The sequence below is a fragment of the Lontra canadensis genome, unplaced genomic scaffold (assembly GCF_010015895.1).
Source record: "Lontra canadensis isolate GAN:19392208 unplaced genomic scaffold, GSC_riverotter_1.0 scaffold79, whole genome shotgun sequence".
NCBI classification, from domain to species: Eukaryota; Metazoa; Chordata; class Mammalia; order Carnivora; family Mustelidae; genus Lontra; species Lontra canadensis.
The window spans coordinates 6033986-6056378 of NW_022631073.1; the positions used below are offsets into that span (position 1 = coordinate 6033986).

Consider the following 22393-nt stretch of genomic DNA (forward strand, 5'->3'; position numbering starts at 1 on the left):
CTCTCTGAGCACCTGTCAGGCAGGGAAGAGGCAAGTCTGAACAACGCCCCTTGTAAAGGGAAAGAATCAAAAAGGTGCAGAGGGCCGGCCCCGAGCCCGCTTGTGCTGACAATCAGTGCTCACCTGAGCCCCGTGACGCTCAGACGTTCACTTGGTGGCTCGTGCTGCTACAGGGAACACCCCATGTCCTCACGTCCTGCTGTAACTGGTGGTGGCATCACCACGTCTTAAAGACGACAGACATAACACTGCTCTGCAGGGCCAGGCGGCGAGGACAGTGCTGGGATGGGGGGAGAGGGAGGACCTGCCCCAGGGGCACATCTGCAGTAAGTGTCATGAGTTCCTGATCATCCTTCTCCTTAAACCTGGTCGGGTCTCAGCGTCCCTCTCAGAGACTCCAGGCGACCCCGCCCTCAGGTCCAGGCCCCGCAGCAAGTACAAAAAGGACCAGAAGTCTTGCTGTCTAGTGAGCATTCCTTCTGGGAGGTTGGGGGGGGGCAGAAAAGCAGCCCTGGGCCGGCGTCCCCTTTCCTCGCTGACGTCTCCGCCCTGACCACGGCACGTTCCCTGCCCTGCAGTTGACATCTGGAGCCGGCAGAAAGCGTGTGTCATGCTCACCTGGCAGAATTCTAGCTTCTGCTCAGAATGGGGCACAGGCCCCCATTCCCCCCACATCAGGGTTGGAGGGGATTGGCCAGGACGCTCTGGTACTGACCGCGGTACTCGCATGTGGGGGCTCCCCATTAGCCAGGGAGTCCGAAGTCGCCTGTCCTTCACTGGAGCAAGGAAGCATCCGTGCCTCTGTCCCCTGCCACCATGACTGCATGAAAGTACGCTTAAACGCACACAAAGAGGCAGGTATGGGGAGCTCTGTCCTGAGCCTCCCTGCCCCCACCGCCCCCCAGCCTGACTGTGACTTCTCGAGCACCTGTCACGTGCCAGCCACTCTTCCAGGGCCCAGAGACACGGAGCAGGCCCAACGTGGCCCAGCAAGAGCACTGCCAAGGGAAGGGAGACCAGGGGACTTGGGGAAGTGGGCCAATGTGGTGAGCCACATGGGACCTGGTGTTTGCACCAGGTGAGGGGACCAGCGGGCCCCGGTTTGCTGGCTCGAGCGGCGTGATGGATGCACTGCGACAGACGAAGGCAGGTGGCCCGGATGGTGCAGCCAAGTTCATTGCGGGGCCTAGGAACTGTTCATCTGGCTGCATTGATCAGCTTAAGACTTGCAGATTGATTGCGAGGAGCTGGAAATTGCGGCTCGTGCTGTAGCTGCTGACTTCATTCATTAGCTTTGTGAAGACACAACAGAGCTCTAGCCAGAGCCCCCGTCTGAAAAGAATGACGTTTTGGCCGGAAACCCAGAAGCAGGGCTTTTCCAGTAACACTAACAAGGGAATCAAGACTGTCATATGTTGATTGTCTTACTTAGGCTGAGACACATCCCTGATAGGACTTGTCAGTTGGGGACGAAGTCCAGAAACAGGGTGGGAGGCGTTCTTTCCCAGAGCGGGAGTGGGCTGGCCGGGCCTGGCAGTCAGCCCCAGTGAGCATCGTAGCCAGCAGCAGGGTGGGGAGGGCCTGGTTGGGGGGGGGCGGTTGGACGGGCACCTGCACAGCTGTCCCCAGCAGCCTGAGGGGACTGTGGCTTGCCTGCCGGGGAGGCACGCCCTGCTCGTTGCTGGCAGGGGGACAGAGACCCATGAACCCCACATCTGTGCTCTCAAGGACTCCGCAGAGCAGTGGGAGCTGCCAATCCGGCTCCTCTCCAGCCTGGCAGGGTCATCCCCGGGGCTCTTTCTGTGGCCAGAAACCAGCCTGAAGCTTTGACTTTCCCTTCTCTTCCACACCCTTCAGGGGGGCTTCTCAGTGTCTTTGTACTGAACAAAATGGGAGCAAATCCCAGAAAAGGGATGTTCCCTTGGAGAAAATAAAAAGTACCCTCCCAGAGAAAGGGGTTTGCCCCCCAAAACCTGTAACTTGAGTCCCTAACGTAACAAACACAACGAAATCTAACAGAAGCAAACCCGTAGGCCTTTCCTTTTAGCTATGGATTTTGTGGGGTTTTCTCACCTATTTTGACAATGTCCAGAAGTAGAGTCTTGGTCTAAAAAAATAAACACAGACCCCAGCGCTAAAGAATGAGAGGAGGAGGGTGTGGGAAGGAGCGTATCTCTGATGGGGGCTGGAGAGGTCACTGTCCAGGGATATGCCGGCTCCCTGCCACCATCTGTGGCCACCATGTCCACGGGGCAGCAGGAAGGTTGGGGGCGGCATGTGGTCAGTGTTATGGTCCCACCTGCCAGACGACCTTCCCGTTTATCAAGAGTTGTCAGAAATGCATCACTGGCGATGCAGACTGAACCTCAGACATGACCTTTGAACCAAGACCGACATATCAGTACATCTACTCGCGGCATTCCTGCTCCTTCCTTCAGAGCTCGCGTGGCCGTGAGGGCCACGATCTGATACTTCCCATATTTCATCATGACTCTCTTTGCCTGAGCAAAATGTGTTTTGTTTCAGATAACCAAGGTTTAACCATAGGAATTCTGGTGGCCATCCTCTGTCTTCTTGCTGCTGGATTTGTAGTTTATCTGAAAAGGAAGACATTAATTCGCCTGCTGTTTACAGATAAAAAAACCACCATTGAAAAGCTAAGGTACGCTGGGTTTGGGTCATTTTTTCCAGAGACGGCATTTGCAAGCAACGTGCAGGCAACGGCTCCTCTTCTCGCTTTGTTTTCCTTAGCAAAGAAAGAGGTCAGGTTTTTAGTTAGTAAAACCGTTGTTTTGGTTTTTTAAAATCTTTGCCAGACCAGCTGCCTCCTTTCCTTTCCCTTCAGACTGTTTGCTGCTCGTTCCACGAGTAAGCAGGCTGAATCCCGCCAATGCATTTGTTCCCACCTTTATATTAGTAATTTTTACAAGACACAGGATCTTAAAATATTTTCGTCAGCTGGGGTAGCTTGGGATCTAAATGTATTCGAAGACAATCGTGCTGAAATGGCCTCTTTCTACCAAATAACTCCCAGGGGTCTCAGAGCCACGTGTCTAGAAATTGCAAAAACTAATTTCACAGAGTAGTGGCTTTGGGGAGAAAAAAAAATCAATATATATTTTTTAATCTCGTAAGAATGTTAGATAATTTTTCCTTATTGAGTTAAAATAAGTCACTTATTTTTTCGAGCGTGATTGTGAACAGATCAGAAAAAGTCAAGTCAACCAGAGGGGAAACGCGCCTGTTCATGTGTAACGCGATTGTGTTGCAGGTGTGTGCGCCCTTCACGGCCGTCTCGCGGTTCCCAGCCCGGTCAGGCTCACCTCGGCCCCCTCAGCAAAGGCCTGATGAGGAAGCTGCCACATTCCAGCATGTCAAAGGTAAGCTGTCAACAAATGTGAGAAGTTCGTGGGCACCTTGTAACATGGGTTTCTCAAGAGAGCTTGAGTAGGAATAGATCCCAAAGATCTACAGATAGTTTGTGATGGGACCAGATCCCTGAAATGTGGAGTCCACCCACTTCATGACGTAATGGCTGGGGGCTCCTTCCACTTCTTCCACGGCCCACTCTGCCCCATGGAAGCTCTCTGAGATCCAGTTGAGGCGGTGTCCCCGGTGTGATGTGCTATGTGGTACGTCATGGGCCATGATCCCTCCAAACACCCAGACCTAATTCCCAGGAGGCCCACTGGGTCTGCCTCCCAAGCAGGTTCCTTCCTCTGGGCCCCTCCTCTGGTTTCAGATGCCGCCAGCAAGGTCTGAATCATCTTTGGCCCTGTACCTCCCCATGCATTTCTAAGAGTTACATGGAGCCCATGGCTGGGCCCCTTTTGCTCCAGCTCAGGGCTGTGTAAGCTTTGTCTATGGCTCTGACCCTTCCTGCTTCCTTGTGAATTATCACCAGAATCCACTCCAATATTTAGGTATCCCCATCAAGTATTTCTGCCGTATGCATGGGAATTTTTGAATATTGGACTCATTCAACAAGAGTCCAAATTATGAGTGACAGTGTTGGTGTCAAGAAATGACAAATGATTTTAAATAGAACTATCACTTATCTGATAAATCATAAGCTATTTTATCTCTGTTGCTATAAAAAGTTTAGAGAACTGGGTTCCTAATATGCTTTACCACCTCTCAGCCCCAAATGTGGGACTATATAGCAAGAACCACCAGCTTTACTGGTGAGAGCCAAAGACACAGCTTTCTTTTGAAGAGCCAAAAAATGGGAAATGGCCCAAATTTCCAACAACAGGTAAAAGGATAAACAAACTTTGGTCTATTTACACATGCAATGCTATTCAGCAATAGGAGAGAATGAACTATTAATATATATGACATCATAGATGAATCTCGAGATAATTATGCCAAGTAAAAAGAAGAGTCCATACTCTATGATGCCGTTTCTGTGGAATTCTAGAAAATGCAAACTATTTCACCGTAGCAGAAAGCAGACCAGTAGTTGGAGGGAAGGGGAGATGGGGAGGAGTGGGAGGGAAGGATGACGGTGAGTGTATGTCATTATCTTGCTCGTTGTGATGGTTTCACTGGTGTGGACACATGTCAAAGTTTCCCACTTCACCTGGTTTTGCTATGTGCAATTAGCTGTCTTTCCGGGAACCTCAATAAAGCTGCTTTTGAAAAAGAGAAAGGAGGAAAAGAGGGAGGGTGGGGGGGCATGAGGCATCCGTTCTGATCTGCCCTAAAAGCAGAAGCACCATGTAGGTGGTGACCCTCCAGGTACAGGCGCCTCACCTCAGCCGGCTTCCAGAAGCCTCCATTGTCCTTCCCAGGGGTTTCCTTGGTTCTCCCTGAGCCTGGAGGGCATCACCCACTGCCTCAGTTCACAACTCCTCCATCCTTTCCTTCAGATGTAGTCTGTGTCGTCATACTTACTGGCGCCTGCCCAGGTGTCCTGTGCCTATTTGTTGATGAATTAAACCAGTTTTTAAAATTCCGGGAGAAACCGATACCACTATTCCAGTTTGGGTCAGAGGGTGCTTCTGCTCCAGCTGTGAAGTTTGCACAAGTAACGATGGGCTCCCTCTCCGGAGAATGCACGACCAGTCAGCACCACCCCCTCCCGGGGAATGGTGACTCCCGTGACACCATGTCTTTGCTCCCCTCTGCAGGGCAATACCAGGAGATGGTCCCCGTGTCAGAACGTGCACATCAGCGGGCCCCTCCAAGCCCACGACGCCCCTCCGCCCAGTTCTCCTCAGCGAGTGCTCCCGCCCCTCCAGAAGGCGCCTCGTGCACCCCTCGTCCCCGCCAGACCCCTGCCGGCCAGCCCTGCACTCCGGCAGGCCCAGGTATGCCCTCACAGCTGATGTGATGGATGTCATTCAAGTCCAGACCCGCCCTCGTGCTGACCTCTGGTTGGTCCGCTTGCCAGGGCCTCCGTGAAATGTAGATAACTCAGCTCCTCGGATGGTTAAACGAGATAAGCCATGACAAGCATTTAGTACAATGCTCGGTGTAGTCACAATACGTGTGTTTTATCAGGAATATCTGTGCATTCAGAATAGCCGAGGCAGCTGCCTCTCTTACCACCTAATCCAAACTCTCAGAAGAACAGGACGCTGCTACTAATAGGGCCTGCATAATAAATCAGAGATGGTCACCTCAGGGGTCGGGGTGGGGAGGGAGACTCAGTCGTTAAGCATCTGTCTTCAGCTTGGGTCGTGATCTCAGGGTCCTGAGCCCCGCATCGGGCTCCCTGTCAGTGGGGAGTCTGCTTCTCCTTCTCCCTCTGCCCCTGCTTGGTTACGCTCTCTCTCTCTCTCCCCCAAATAAGTAAAATATTTAAAACAAAAAAAGATGGTCACTCAGGAATATTGGTGGGCATACTTTCTTACCCTTTTTTTATTCTCAAAATGACAAGACTTTTACCATCCACCAAGTCTCTCCCTCCCAGACGCAGCACAGTATTACATCCTCCATATCTGTCATCTATCTCATTTTTATGCTGTTTTAGAAGTTGATGGTTTCTGTTTGTTATGACCATGAATAAGACATCACTTCAGGATTAAAATTTGAGGTGGGCAGACAGTAAAAACAAGCACATGCAAAACACAGAGACATAATCCCTGATAATTTTTCCCTGTTATCATTGTCATACTTCTAGTAATTGTTGTATTTAAGAATTTCATGTGTATTTTTAACATAATTTAGATTATTCTGTATGTACATTGCTTTACAGACTACTTTTTTGCCTGAAAATCATTCCTATTTACCACAGCACTAAAAATTCTTAAACATGTCTCTTTAACAATAGCACTGTATATTTAGGTAGAATAGTTTTTTAAGCACTTGCCAATTAGTGGGCAAGTTTGGATGGTTCTAAGTTCTATTATAAATAGTTCTGTTGTGAAGATGTAGACAGATAAGTTTTGGGACACTTTAATTATTCCCTTAGGAGATCTTCTTAAAAATGAAAGTATTGGGTTGAAAAGTGCTATAATCCTTTTAAGCCTCTTAACATATAAATTAAATATTTTTTCAGGACCCCTATGTATATTTGTATTTCCACATTATTACAGAGCATCTCTGTCTCCATGACTTTGCTGGTTCTAAGTCTTACCATTTCAAAGCTTTGTCAAATTGATATTTTTAAAAAAAACTCATTTTTTTCTGTCTAGTGGTTCCGTCGCTTACTCAAAGGGGATGTTGATGTCTTCAATGATGAATGTGTCTCTTTTCAGTCCATCAGTTTTTCCTTCATGCATGTTGAAGCTCTGGTGTTTGTGGTACACAGAGTTAAGATTGTTGTGTTTTCTTGGTGAATGGACTCTTTTGTCATTATGTCCTGGTCCTCTTTAGTTCTGGTATTTACCTTTGTTCTAAAGTCTACTTTATCTCTTCCTCATATACCCACTTCAGTTTTCTCTTGATTCGTGTTTGCAAGATATGTCTTTTCCCACCTTTCTACTCTTACTTTTCCTATGTCATTGTATTGAAAATGAGTTTCTCAGAGACCACATGTAGCTGGGTCATCCATTCTGTCAGTCACTGTCTTTTAATAAGTATGTTTAGATCATTTACTTTTAATGCAATTATGGGTGTGTTAGAACCTGTCTACCATTTTAATATTGTTTGTTCCCTCTGATTTTTGTTTATTGTGCTCCTCTTTCCTGAATTCCTGTAGGTCGGTTGAACATTTTTCAGTGTTCCCTGTTGATTGATCTACAGTGTTTTAAGATATGTCTTTGTGTAATTTGCCATAAGGCAGGCTTTTGCAACCTCAGCATTGTTGGCATTTGGGGCTGGGTAACGTTTTGTTCTATGGGACTGTTGTGTGTGTTGTGGAATGCTTAGCAGCATCTTCGTTTCTACCAAGATGGCAGTTGCACATGAAACCATGTCTTTGAACTTTGCCAGATGTCCCCTGGTGGACAAAATCACCTGACTGAAAAGCTGGTGCTCTAAAGGTTATACCGTATGGATGTAATTTATCACAGTCTACTAGTATTGGTACGTTGTCCCTTCAAGTGTAAAAACATTACCACCTTTGAGCCTTCTTTATCCTCTCCCTTTATCACATAGATGTCTTAAGTGTTACCTTCATGTGCACTCAGAACCACTTCAGATGCTATAATTTTGCTTTCAACCATGAAGCAGAGTTGCTTAAAACCAAGTTCTAAAACTGAAGACTACAGTCTACTACCTCTACTCATTTATCCACCCTTTCTCATCTTCCTTTCTTCCTGATATTCTCAGTTTCTTTCTGTTATCAGTTCTTTACTGTCTGAGAAACATTAACTATTCTGTTAAAACAGGTCCACTGGTGACATGCTCCTTTGGTTCTCCTTCATCCAAAGATGTCTATTTCACCTTTGCTCCTGAAGGATATTTTCACTGGATATAGAATTCTTGGTTGACTATTTTTTTTTTGACATATGAAAAATGTTCCACTTCCTTCTGGCCTCTGTGGTGATTGGAAATCTACTGAAAAGTTTAGCCCAGAGTCTCTGTTCCAGGGAAGAGATGTGGCCTGTTATAGTAAGCAGGATTGGGAAGCAGGACTCTGCCATCTCCAGGATGTGGTGACCAATTGGGGGCAGAGGGGATGTCTTTTTCTGCTCCCCACCTGGAGCTGGAGTAAGGTCGGGTACGGTCAAGATGATTCGCTCTTACTGAGTCACCCTGTTCCCCAACTATTGGCTGCAGCCAGAAGGCCTTCCTTGGGCCTCCTTTTGCTCTGGTTACACTGGCATTTCCAGACCAGAAACCTCTCCAGAGCACAGACCAAGACATAAAAACAACAAAAAACAAAAACAAGAGCTCACTTTTGGGTAGTTCTTTGAGTTCTGAGGTCTGACAGCCAGTCCATTTATTTTTTTCTCCAACTTTCAGAGTTTCAGTTGCTCTGTGGACTTTCTCCAGACTTTTGTGTTGTAATTTGCGGGAGGTATGGTGTGAAAGGGGCTTATTCCATCTTGTCCAGACCTCATCTCATTCTGTATCTCTCTGATTACTGGCACACTTAGACTGCATTTTACATATCTGTTTACTAATGGTGTAAAATTGCCCCTTGAAAAACAAAAAAGCCTTGATCTGTCAGTGATTTCTCTGCTGTAAAAAATCCCACCATGGCCAATTTCAGGCCATCAACATAATGTCACCAAATGAGAAGTAGAGAATTGGCTGACATGATCTTGGACCAGCCAGCTCCAGCATGGAGCTGCTACTGACTGTATTCGTTCCGTGAATTGTTCCTGCCCTTGGCGTACATTCTTCTATTTGGGAGAGACTTGTTCTTCCCGATTTGTAAGAGTTCATCTTCTTACCAAGAGCATTTGCCGTCTTCCGGTATTTATTGCAAACCTTTCCCTGGCTTACCTTTAAATTTTATTTATGATATTTTGGGGTGTAAAAGGAATTCCAGTTTTGCCTATTAAATGTATTTGTCTTTTGTGTGAATTCTCCCCTTTCTTTGTGCTTGCAAAGTCCCTTTCCATTTCACTATCAGTCAAGGTCTACCTCTAGTCTCTTCTGTTTATTTTATTGGCTGTTGAGAGTTCTTCCACAGTTGTTTTTCTAACCTGTCTTGGATTTACATTGGGGGAAGGCAGCAAACATTTCCTAAACTTTTCTGGGTGATGGACTTATTCGAGAATCTGATGAAAGCTATGAACCCCCAGAAAATGCACCCATACTCAATACTTTGCATGTAAATTTCAGATATCTGCAGAGCCTGCCAGCTCTTTTCCCATGGATTCCCTCATGCTGAGGCTTTTTATGTCTCTCTTTAAACAACTTGCCTATGCACCATGTCAAACTGGGACTGTCTTTAACAGACCATGGAATCTGAGGCAAAATATTTCCATTTGCTGGTATCTTTTTTTCCTGACAGCAGCCAATGCCTACACAAGTCACTCCCTCAAGATTTCCTTTAAAAACAGGTCCCAAAAAAGGCCTTCATTCTGTTTTATGAAACGAAGGAAATGTTACCCTTTAAACATTAGGAACTGAAAAATCCACATTTCTCACTGCAGGCTGGTGTCTGTCTGGAGCTTTTCCGAGACATATGATACAGATTAAGCTCACGCTTCCTCCCCCATCGCACGTAGAGAGCTGGAATTAATTCCATGCAGGTGTAGGCTGTGTTTGGAGGTGGCTTATTCTTGGCAGCACAGATCGAATCCACTGACTGACACTGCACTTTCGAGTCCTGTGCCCGGTCGGTCCCCCACAACCTGACAAACACACGGCTACACGGCTAGCCATGCGTTGTTCATCCAGACTTACCATCCGAACCTTCCAGAAGGAAAACGTTACCGTAAACACGATATACACCTCACATTGAAAGGCTAAATGTTTGATCTTTCTGTCCAGCACTCTGTGTGATTTATACAAATCGGGGATGTCTGACTCTGCTCCCCGTCTTGTCCACAGACGTCCCCTTCCCAGGTACCATTTCCTTTGCAGCAGAATGTCCCTTGGAATGCAAACTTCTCAACCTACCTCCTTGGCCTCAATCGAAGAAACAAACTCTTCATTTCCTTTTCATCCTGCCAGCTGTTTTAGAGAAAACTTAAGGCAGTACGTTCATCTGGTTGCTGGCTGACTTGCCAAGTTCCCCCAGAGCATGAAAGGCAGAAGGCGGGCTCGGGAACAGGAGAGTAGGAGGAGGACATGGGGGGTCACAGAGGTGTGTGACCGCCTACGTTGTGCTTTGTGTCATTGGGGAGCATCACAGAATACCACACCCAGTGTGGCGTTGACCCTGCCCTGCAGGAAGGATCCCTTGTGTGTGTTGGGGAGGGCGGGGAGTGGGAGAGGGCAGCAGGGATCACACCAATCAGAAAGACGTTTCCATCTTTCAGGCCACTTTGGAAGCACCAGGTGCCTTTTTCTGTGGGTCCTGCTGCTGGGTGGTTCATGTCAGGGTCTGGCAGGAAGTGAAGAGGAAAGAAATGAAGTCTGTGCACGGATCCCAGAAGGCTTTAGAGCCCTTCTGGGGATGGTCATTCTTAAGATATTCTCTGTTGTTTTTCTCCGTGAAAGGGTTAAAAATCACTCAACTTTGCACCCCCCCCAAAAAAAGTCAATATTATCATTATGATCATTTTTTAAAATAGAATAATGTGTAGTAAGGGGAGAAGATATAGCACCTAGCAAGTGTGGGTCTTGAGCAGAAGTCTGAAAGGACATTCTTGGGAAGAAGCCACTTGAGGTGGCAGGCTCCAGCCTGACCCCCGGGCTGGGACAGGAGGGACAAACACCTGGCAATTGATGACCTGCACAGAATCCAGCCAGAGGATCACTGTCTGGACCACACACTTGGTTCATGAAGTCAACTGACCTGACTTCCAGAAGGGAGAGAGGCACCAGAAACACTGGATGTGCTAGGGACCTTGGAGGGGAAACATCTGTGTGCTGGTGCCCTCTGACCTACTTAAACTCTCAGGGAAGCAGGCAGACCATCATCACGGTGGCCTCCAGCCAGTCCCGGGTAGGGAGGCAAGGCTGATGTCCAGGTGGAGGACAGTCTGAGATGCTTGGAGAGGATCCGAACCCAGGTCAGGAGGAGGAGCCCAGGGGAGGAGGCAGGCAGCAGCCCGGTACACAGACGCCATGCAGGGAAGATGACAAGAGTTTGGGCATAGACCGAGCGACCTCCTGTCACGTAAGAGAGGGCCTCGAGCCACCTAAGCCTGAACAGTGAGGTACGACCCTCCAAAGCCTGCAAGATAGGAAGACCACTCGTATTCTCAACAGCCAGACATCGGTGTGCGTAATTTTGCTCCTGGCAGAGAAGAGAGCCAGATGGGGACAAACTGTTGGGGTTTTTCATTAGGTTTCGAGGATTTCAACGACACAAGGCACAACTGTAGGCAGTTACACACCTCTGTGACCCCCCTGTGTCCTCCTCCTGAATGTCTTTATGCAGTTTATTCTGATTAATTGGCTTAATGAAGTCATTTAAAGTTTAAATAAAAATGTGTTCAATGTCACATCTAAGAAATAGATGTTTCTGTCAAAAAAAAAAAAAAAAGATTTCTGCTCACAGAAAATTATGTCTAGAGAGGGCTGTACTAAGTAGCAGCAGGTTGCAATGCAATTTTCGGCTGTCAGACTGAAATGTGCCAGGATTCTAAAGGGAGCCTAAGAGGCACCTTCAATCCGTAGCCGGGCCATTCTTCTAAAGAGCAAAACCTTCATGCAAGTGTTCCTCTTTTAGCATTTATCTGTATTTTATTTTAAGGTTTGCCCCCTAAAATGGCATTTGAACTATACATGCTGCTGTGTGAGGATATTTGGCCCAGGGTCGTTTTTGTTGATTTCTTTAAGCCCTTAGTTTCCTGGAAAATGCTAGGAAGTGCTTTTCCTCTGAGCAATCTTATCAGTGAATTATAATACTGAACTGGCTCAGATTGTTTTTCTAGTCAGATTAGCTTCTTCAGGAAAATAAGAACCAAAAAAGGACAATTGGATCTGCTCCTGAGATTGATTTTTGCTGAATCAGAGTCTTTTCCTGAAAGAGCTGGTAGGCCCCTAAGAATGCTTGCCAGCCCTATTTCTGGCACAGCTTCTCTGCACTGCAGAAATGTCCTCAAAACGGGGGCGACAGGATTCATTGCTATTTTTATTCTCAAAACCGAATAGCGTAGAAGTGTATTTCTGTGGGCATGTATGTGTCTGGGTGTGCGGTTTTACTAATTGTCTTGGCATAAGGAGCTTTCTATTTTAAATCGTTGTAACATAGCAAACATTTACTGAACACCGATGACGCGGCCAGCATTCCTGAGCCTAGCGTCTTTATGGGCATTTCTGACCATCTCCTGGAGCCTGGGAGCTGACATCCCCCTTGGCCCCATTTTGCAGAGGATGGAACCAGGTACAGTGAGGCCGAACAGCTTGGTAGGAAGGCTCCCAGAGGTGGGAAAACCACGTTCGCTGCCTGCAGTCTGGGACGGGTGGGTAGCTGGAGAGGAGGGAGGCAGACACTGTTCTGACCGAAGTGTGTTCAGGTTAGCCTAGTTCAGACCAGCGACCATCCCTGCCGTGTTGAATTCATTTTTGCCCCCATTTTGCTGCAGAGATACAAGGTGCTGAGGGGCAAGGGGGGGCGCGGACCTTCTGGCATCCTGTAGAGGCTCGCGTCTGTAACACGGGAGTCCTGTATTTCTCTGTCCTTTGGCTTGCGACGCGAGAGCGCTCAGGTCCTTCTGGTCCTGACTCGTCTCTCCTGGAGCTGGTCCTTGCTCGGAATCAGAGCGGTCCTGGGGCTGCGTTTTCAAATACCAAGAAGGCCACGTGCATGTTCCGCAGAGGTGCAGATGGTCGGTTCCGTGTTTCCCACAGGCGCTTCTCCTCGTCGGCGCCTTGTCTGTGTCTGCGGAACATACCACCAACCACGTTTTGTCGAAGGAGACCGGCTCCTCTCGTGCGGTCTCTGCGGACTGAGAGGGCCGCGGAACAAGGACTTTCTTCAGTGGCCTGGGGGGGGCGGGTACAATGTCTGTTTCAAGGAGCTCCAAATCCCTTCCCTCCCCAGCCCGCAGAGGGGGTGCTGAACAGTTCCACCCCCGCACCCCCAGCTGTTCCTGGTAAACAACAGCTCCTCATTCCTAAACGCTTTAGGATATAGATGAGAGCAAAATGAACTAATGTGGACTCTGAGGCAGAGCCCTGACTTTCCAAGTCCTTTTCAACAGAATGAACTCGGCGTTTGAATGAATAAGGACTTGTACCCTTCTGGCCTGTGTGGGTGTCTGGTGTTTAAACCAGTGCTCACGGGGCCTGGAAATCTGATGATTTAGATCCTTTTTCATCAGAAAGGCTGATATCTAATGAGAAAAGGAAATCCATTTGTCAAGATGTTCTCCCAAGGAAGTGAGATGAAATACAACGAAGCGGATCTTTCTAAAACCCTTCGTTAAGCCAGGCAACCCAAAGGCTAATAGCTGAGCACAAGTGCTGGACATCGTGCCCCCCCACCCCCGGCCGCCCCGGCCATGCCTGCTCGCTGCTTTCCAAATTTCCCCCTTTTGCCCAGATGCTGTCAAGGCTGCCTCCTGTCTGACCTTTTCCGCCGTCCTCCCGTGAGCCTCCATGCTCAGCTGCTGCCTCAGGGGTGACCTTGTCATCTGTTCTGCCCAATGTCTGGAGGCGCAGACTGGGTCATGCATCTCCAGGCACACCCACGTCCAGTCCCTTGAACATAATAGATGCGAGAGGAATATGCCGAGGGGATGTGAATTTTAAGTAGTAAAAAATAAGTCTCCTCCCATTATCGGTTATTCCCCTGTGGCCGTCACGTTCCGTGAGTCACAAGTTCATAAAAGTTTGAGTCCCTTCCTCCTGTAAATCTGAAATGTAGCTACCAAGGTCTTGGACTCCTGCTGACCTCTCCTTGCCACCTGCCCAGTACTTCTAGGAATCTTAACTGAAATTTCTCTGGTTTCATATCCTATACCAGTTATTCATGTGACAAACCCCGTGTGTTGTCTTTAAAAACATCTATTTCCTGTATCTCTCTGGAGAGAAGGAACCGCAGAGGAAAGCCATTCAGATGGTCACAGTTTTCTAAGGGATGTTTGCTTTCCACTCATTTAGAGAGTTATGAGAAACACGCAAGCTGTACTTGAGAAAAACGATGCTGATTTTACCCTTTATGTTTTTTAACAGGTCATATATGCCCATAATTACACATTCCAACAGAACAGAGGGTTACTTAGAAAACAACTGGTCTCCCTCCCACCTCTGCCCCCAGGCTTCCTTTGCCAGAAGCGAGCAGGGTTACTAGGCTTTTTAACTACAACTTGGAATACAGGCAAAAGCCTCCTTTCCACTGTCTCTCTCTCTGCAGAGAGAAATTATTGAAAACTAGGAAATTTTTGAACCTGCAAAATTGGAGAAAAGAGTATCATGAAACACTGTCTGCCTCACACCCACGTTTAGCACCTGCCAGCTTGCTGGCCTCTTGTTTCCTCTTAGCCTCTTGTTTGGAACTCACATGGCAGCCCACCCCAGCATCTCTAGCACTCTGGCTGTCCCCTAGCGGTGATACGGGGGTCCACCTCATTCTTTCCGCTACTTTGTGTTTCGCTGTGGAGCCATCCCATAAATTACTTAACCTGTCCTTTACTGAGGGCCACGTGGGCTGTTTCCAATCATTTGCTGCATCAAACAGGCAAGTCCTTGCCCAAGGACTTCAGGGCCCTGCAGAGGACATCTGTGGGGTAACGTCCCGGGAACACGAGGATTATCCAAAGGCCGTAAGATCTGATGAGGCAGAACAGCCTGGAAAGGAGTCCTGCCGATTTCTACTCCCCAAATCCCCAACAACATGGTATTCAGAGAGTTGACTTTTCTTTGCCCATACAATAGCTAAAAAAATAAGTGGTGTCTACATTTCTCTTCCCATAAATGAGGCAGAACCTCTTTTCAAAGATATAAGATCCATTTGTGGGGTTGTTTTGGTTTTTTTTTTTCCTTTTTCGTAAACTCTTTTCCTCTCCTCTGCCATCTCATTGTCTTTGGAGAGGCCTGTCTACCCACAGAATACAAAGGTTTTTGTCTCATTCTTTTGGGATCTTTTTTTCCCTACACTGGAACATTTGGTCCATCTGCCATTGTTGTTGGTGTGTAAAATGAAGTAAGAATCCAACTCCCTGTTTCTAGAGGGCCAACCGAGTAATCCTCAACCCTGTTTCTTGAGTCTGTGTGCTGTTTTGTCCCTTCCCGGCCTGTGTTTCATTAGCGTTTTCTGGCCACTCGGCAGCTCCCACGGGAGCTGGCTGGAGCCTTAAAGCAACGCAGCCTCCTAGTTGCTGTCCCTCGGCCACAGCAGCACTACCTTAGTCCCCCCAGCACACCCCGGATGGCAAGCGCACCTGCCTCTCTGGGCTTCATGGTCATTTCATGAAAATATCTAATATCATGAGCCTGTGGTGTAATGAGTCTCTGCTAAATGACAGCTCCTCGTTTTTCTAATGTGTGCTTTTCCCCTTTCTCATCTCCCTCCATCTCTAGATTTCTTTCTCTAACTTCTTAGACCCTTACTTCATTTCTGTTCATACTTCGTTATTTATTTTATGCATACATTACCAAATAAGCACAGGGGTCTAGGAATTTCCCTCCAAACACTCCATTATCTGTGCTCACTGGTTCTGATTGCTACTGTTCTCTCTATCCGTATTTTAAAATAACCTACACTTTTGCTTTTGTTTTTTCCTTTGGCCCAAAGGTTGAAATTAATTTCCTTTTGGTTGTCATGAGTTGTTAAGGCGTTTGAAATACAGAAGAGTGAAAATAATGTAGGACTTACCCTCATTTACACTACACAGGTACAGCCCATTGGTTTTCTCATGCATGTGCCTATTTAAACCTCAGATAGGTGACATGCACACTTTCCTTCTTTTAAAAAAGGAAAAATAGGGGCACCTGGGTGGCTCAGTGGGTTAAAGCCTCTGCCTTCGGCTCAGGTCATGATCCCAGGGTCCTGGGATCGAGCCCCGAATTGGGCTCTCTGCTCAGCGGGGAGCCTGCTTCCCTCTCCCCCTCTGCCTGCCTCTCTGCCTACTTGTGATCTCTGTCTGTCAAATAAATAAATTTTTTAAAAATTAAAAAAAAAAAAAAGGAAAAACAAGGCAGTCCAGACAATGTCACTGCGACTACCTCAGATATAATCACCTTTGTAGGTTGGTGTGGATTTTTCTATAGAATCTTTTCAATATGTTCACATAGATACGTGTATCCAATGAATATATCACACACCATGTTTTTCAATTTGTGTAAATGGTATCAAACTACAATTGGCTTCACACAGTTTGCACTTACATTCAACTGTGTTTTCCTTCTTTTTTTTTTTTTTTTGGAAGGACAGCTGACACAGAATGTTACATTAGTCTCTGGTGCACAACACGGGCTCTGACAACTCCGTACGTGAGGCCATGCTCAGAAGCTTTGCTGCCATCTCTCCCATACTCTGCCATTACAATAGCATTGACGGTGTTCCCTGTGCTGTGCCTTCCATCCCCAGGCTTTAGTCCTTCCATAACAGGAAGCCTGGACCCGCCATTTCCCTTCACCCCTTTTTGCTCATTCTCCTACTTCTCCTCCCACTGGCAACCACCAATTTTATTCTCTGTATTTATGGGTTGGTTTCTGCTTTTGTTTATTTGTTCACTCATTTGGTTTTGGGGATGACACGATTAGACTCCACAAAAATTATATGGTGTTTGTTTTTTCCCTGTCTTATTTCACTTCATATAATACTCTCTAGGATCTCATTCTTTTCTATGGCTGAGTAATATTCCATTGTATATACACACCACACCTTCTTCATCCATCCATCCATCGATGGACACTGGGCTGCTTCCACATCTTGGCTTTGTAAATAATGCTGCAGTCAACATAGGGATGCATATATCTTTGCAAATTAGTGGCTTTGTTTTCTTTGGGTCAGTACCCAGTAGGAGAATTACTGAATCCCATGATATTTCTATTTTAATGTCGTGAGGAACATCTAAACTCTTTTCCACAGTAGCTTCACCAACTTCTATTCGCACCAAAAGTGCAAGAGGTTCCCATTCTCCACATCCTCGCCAACATTTGTTACTGCTTATCTTTTGGATACCAGCCACTCTGACAGGTGAGGTGGTACCCCAGTATGGTTTTGACTCACATTTCCCTGGTGATCAGTAATGTGGAGCATCTTTTCATGTGTCTGTTGAGCATCTACAGGTCTTCTTTGGGGAAATGTCTATTCGGTTCCTCTGCCCATATTTAAATTGGATTTTTTTGGTGTTGAGATGTGCAAGTTCTTTGTATATTTGGATATTAACTCCTTATTGGAACCGTCATTTGCAAATATCTTCTCCCATTCAATACGTTGCCTTTTCATTTTGTTCATTCCTCTGTTGTGCAAAGACTTTTCATTTGGGGCTGGTCCCAATAGTTGACTTGTTCCCCTTGCCTAAGAAGACATATCTAGAAAAATGTTGCTAAAGCCAATGTCAAAAGGATTACTGCCTATGGTCTCTTCTAGGAGTTTTATGACCTAGGTCTCACATTTAAGTCTATAACCCATTTTGAGCTTATTTTTGTGTGTAGTGTAAGAAAGTAGTCCAGTTTTCCCAGCACCATTTACTAAAGATACTCATTTCCCCATTGTATATTCTTGCCTCCTTGGTCATAGATTCACCAGATAAGCATGTTTCTATTTCTGGGCTCTCTGTTCTATTCCACTGGTCAATATGTCCATTTTTGTACCAGTAAAATGCCGTTTTGATTATTATAGCTTGGTAGTATATCTTAAAATCTAGGCTTGTGATACCTCCAGCTTTGTACATCTTTCTCAAGTTTGCTTTGGCTAATGGGGCCTTCTGTGGTTCCATACAAATTTTAGTATTATCTGTTTTCATTTGTGAAAAATGCTGTTGGTATTTTGATAGGAATTGCATTGAATCTGTAGATTCCTTTGGGTAGTATGGACATCTTAATAACATTAATTCTTCCAATCCATGAGCATGGAGTATCTTCCCATTTGTTTGTGTCGTCTTCAATTTCTTTCATCCATGTTTTATAGTCTCACCTCCTTGGTTAATCATATTCTTAAGTATTTTTTTTCTTTTTGGTGCAATTATGTTTTATTTACCTTTTATTTCTAGAAATTTTCCTTATTGCAATATGCTGACTTGTATTTTATTTCCTTAAATACAGAAAATGTGTTCAAATAATTCCATAATTTGAAATCTTTGGGTAAATTACTCCTGAGGTCTCTTTCACAATTCCTTGCTTCTTTGTGTGCTTGGCAATTTTTTACTGAGCTTCTTATTTTTCTGGAAAATTATCTAGAAAACCTTCTGGAAGTTGAGATCTAGGATGAAGGTTTGACCCTTCAGAGAGGATGTATTTGGCCTCTGCCTGGTGGCTGGAAGCAGTACCAGTTTGAGACCCCTTTCAATGACTTGATCTGATTGAGCTACCAACGTGATGTGATCTCAGCTTCAGGTCCTCAAAGGCAGTTTATGGTTAGAGCTTTATTTTCCTCCATTGGTCTGCCTAGCATCAAGGGACTCTCCTTACAGTCTCCTAGTATTTCTAGAACATTCTTACCGGAGTTATAGTTCTTTGTAGAGTCTGGCTTTATTGGGGAGAGGTTGGGAAGGGAAGGAATAGTGTCCTATTAAACTTGGGCTGGTGCTGACCTTGGACTCCTGTCTCCCTCACCATACAAGGGTATCAAAACCAAAACTTAGGTTTCCCTAATTTGCCAAATGACTTCTCAGCTTCAGTAGATATGCAGCTCTGCAGGCTGCTTCTTGCAGTGAGATGTGGACCTGATATATCTTGCTATCTTGCAGTTCTTTGTTGTTTCAAAAAAAAATATTGTGTGTGTGTGTGTGTCCAATAATTTCAGTGGTTTTAGAGAGAAAATAGGTCAAAGTAACCAGCCTGCCATATAACCAGAAATGGGAGAGTCACCTCCCAGCTGGTTAGGTCTGTACTGTCTCCATTACCATGATTTGTAACGTTCTGTTCTATAGCCATGAACACCACAGTGTGGACTGATGCAGGTCTACACTGAAAGGATTCGACGCTCATAGATGATCTTTCTGCCACATATTCATTCCTTGCCTGGCTAGCTGATGACATTCCATGGTACTTCCTTCCATGAGAGCCCCGCAGAGGTACACTCCCTGACTCTTACATGTTCAAAGACACTTGGCTATTACTTTTGCTTCTCAGCCACAGCGTGTGTATAAAATTAAGGGGTCACACATTGTTTTCCCAGAATTCTTATACATGGGCTTCCTCCATCTGCCCTGGACAAATCAGAAGCTGGCGCTTTTTTTCTGTCCTTTTAAGTGAAATGATTTGGTCTCTTTGCTGTCCGGTAACTTCCGTAGCTTGTATCTTACAATTGAGGAGTTGAATTCATTCTCCTGGGGGAACAGGGTGCCCTTGTAATCCATGGATCTGACCCTCTCACTGTTAGGAAAGTTTTTACAAGATAATTGTGGGTGTTTCTTCCATCTTCACTCAGATCCCTTAAGTGACACCTCTTGTACATATGTTGTGTTGTCTTTGCTGTGGTTTTTGTTGTACTGTGAAACTTTTCATCTCCCTCAGCTGGGACCCTCACAGCCCTGTGTTCAGTGCTATTTTCTTCCTTGGTTTTCATGGTTTTATTTGAGTTTTGCTGCCTCTCTTTTTCATTTCTACAGACAGACATTTTTGCAGGATGGGTTCTTCATTTGCCTTCCTTTTCCTAGGGTGTCCAATTCCTCCTTAGAGGTGGGCAGTTCTTCCTGGAAATCCAGTCACAAGACAGCTGAGGGAAAGGCCAGCCCAGAGTTCAGGGCTCTGAGGGAAGAGGGGTCTGGCTTTCCCTGCTCCCAGCATGGATTGTGGGGGCCCTGGCACTGCTCCAAGCCTTCACAGATGACGGGGCCTGTCTACGCTGTTGCTTGTGCAGCCCAGGCATATCATGGCATCTGCTTGCTCCTCATACCTGCTTTAAGCAAGGGTTTTCCCCTCTCCAATGTCAGATTGGCAATGGCAGACATCTGCTGCATCCCAGGACCTTTCTTCATGCTAGCCTGCTGGATAATTCACCTCCTTTTTGGAGTTGTAAGTTTTCCTTAAAGATGGAGTATTGTTCCTTTATATGCATTTTCTACACTGTTTTCAGGTAGTCTCGGAAAGAAGGGTCAAGGTCACCTTACAGACCGGTGTGTGTTCTTTTAAGAGAGCTGATTTGTTGAGACCTCTGCTTTTTTGAAGGAAGAATAAAAAGACATTGCAGCATTTCCCTGAGAACTGGTTGTCCTTGGCATGCTCTTGACATATATTCCTCACAGAGACAGAGAGAGGTTGAGTATGGACGGGGAGGCTGACGGTGTCCCCTGACCCTGTATGAGCTCTTCAGCAATGTCTGCAGCATCACTGGCGTTTTCCTGTGATAAAATCTCCTCTTCCTGTGGAGAGATCTCGGATAAGCAGGATGCATTGGCCGTGGCTTACACAGAGGTAGATAATGGTTGATGGGGGCCAAGGTAGAGGACTCTGTTTAGATTTAAAACTGTATTCCCAACCCTCTCAAAATTTTGAAATATGTAGCTGCCACTAAAACACGAGCAGAACATGGACAAATGGGGACATTTCTACCTAATGGCATATCTCAATTTTCCTCCAATATCTGGAAGTTGAAAAGGGAGAAAAATGGGAGTCTGAATTCCTGATTTTAATGGATCTACAAGAATATGTATTGAGTATGAACAATCTGGCCAGGAGTCCTTTCTCGACTCCATTCTGATGACGCTTTGTGGCCAGGCTGGACTTTTCTTGGAAACCGAGGTTTGCAAAGGCAGCAGGGAAAGCAGTGCCTGACAGGGCATGTGGGAACCCTACCTCTTCCTGCAAGGTCCTGGCCTGTGCGGCTAGGGCTTCCTCGCACCTGTTTGTAGGCTCCCCGTCGCCATGCCTGACATCTGAGAAGGGAGGATGCTTCCTCTTTCACTAACTCCACTGTTCTGCTGGGCCTGTTCGGGCCTGGCAGGAAGCAGACATCTCACCTACGCAGCATTGGTGAGTGTGACCGGTTCACAGTGGATCGGGGTTTTGCAGATCCCAGGGTTTGAGGTCAGAACTTTCGATCAACATTTCCACTGTTTGGGCTTTGGTCACTATGGTGACCATACAATTTATCCTTTAAACTAGAACATAGCTGAGAGAGGTGGTGATTAATAACTAAACAGGGCCATGAACATAAATTGCAGATGTCCCCAACAAACTAGAATGAATGGCCAAGCTAACTCTCTCCTGAGTTTCTGTAATAAATCCTAATGTATTATGATACATTATAACAGGGGTCTCACTTTTTCTCCAGCACTGCAATAAAAACCTGACATTATCTTTATTACCAAGACCAGATACTTATTCATTCTTAGGAGCAAAACCAGTATCATTGAGGAATGAATCACTTAAACCTCAAAGTTTTTCAGTTTTATAGGTGCGTGCATTCATTTTTACATCACAGGCTAATCTCTTGCTCATAGTTTTCCGCCAACTTCTAGGACATGGAGTTTGATTTATTCCCATAGTTTATTACCCAAAGTTTGTTGTTAGGATTGCAGTACCTTTAGATGGTAAATTTGCTCCTAATAGCTGTGAGACAGCTTACCCATAACTCATTGGACACTGTGTACTGGGACCTGTGTGGAGAGCTTTCCAGTTAATGGTTCTGTCCTCACATCAACCTCCTGAGGAAGGTCCTGTTAGCACCCCCGCTCTATAACTTAGAGTCTAAATAACCCCTGTGTTTGCAGAGCCTGGCTTACTCTCTAAACAGCCCATGCTCAGTGTGCAGCCTCGTAGGCATGTTAGATAGTCTTTCTGCCTACTTAAGGCATTTGCTCTATTTTGTTTCCTTTAATAAGAACTGGTATAGAAATGCCTCTTTGAAGTCTATCCCTTGGTCAGTGGCCCGTTGCTCACTGTTTCAACTTGGCATACTTTCCATACAGTTGTGGTTTCCAGACTTGCTTCCTCTGCTCACAAAGATATGCTCAATGGTGATTATACACATTTGCATTCTTTCAACTGAGCCCCATTTGCGGAGGAAATGTAATTTTAGTGGGGTAAGTACTGTGAGAAATTCAAGTCAAGTGTTTCAAAATCCTCTTAAGTGGTCTTGGAAGTATGGAATAGTGAGTCTATGCCAGGGAAGTAGGTCATCTGCTTATTAGGACATCCTGTGTCCCTTGAGGTTCTAACACCATTTCCTACAGACTTGCCATGCATTTGCGAGTGCTTCTAGGCTCCAAAGACCAGAGAAGAAGTGGTCTTGGCACCTGTGTTCACCGTGGGCCGAGAGGAGAACATGGTCAACACTTAACTGACCTCTGACCCCGGGTCCCCTCCGTACCCCCTCTTC

General features: G+C 46.1%; 1 protein-coding gene across 1 annotated transcript in view; it reads left to right on the top strand.

Annotated features, from left to right (window-relative positions):
• The window catches only part of ADAM12 (ADAM metallopeptidase domain 12), a 324442-nt gene that overhangs the window by 297583 nt on the left and 4466 nt on the right, over positions 1-22393 (top strand). The window contains exons 19-21 of the mRNA XM_032882097.1: positions 2527-2662; positions 3272-3380; positions 5133-5312. Of these exons, the coding sequence (XP_032737988.1) occupies positions 2527-2662; positions 3272-3380; positions 5133-5312 (425 nt within the window). The remainder of the gene's footprint in view (positions 1-2526; positions 2663-3271; positions 3381-5132; positions 5313-22393) is intronic.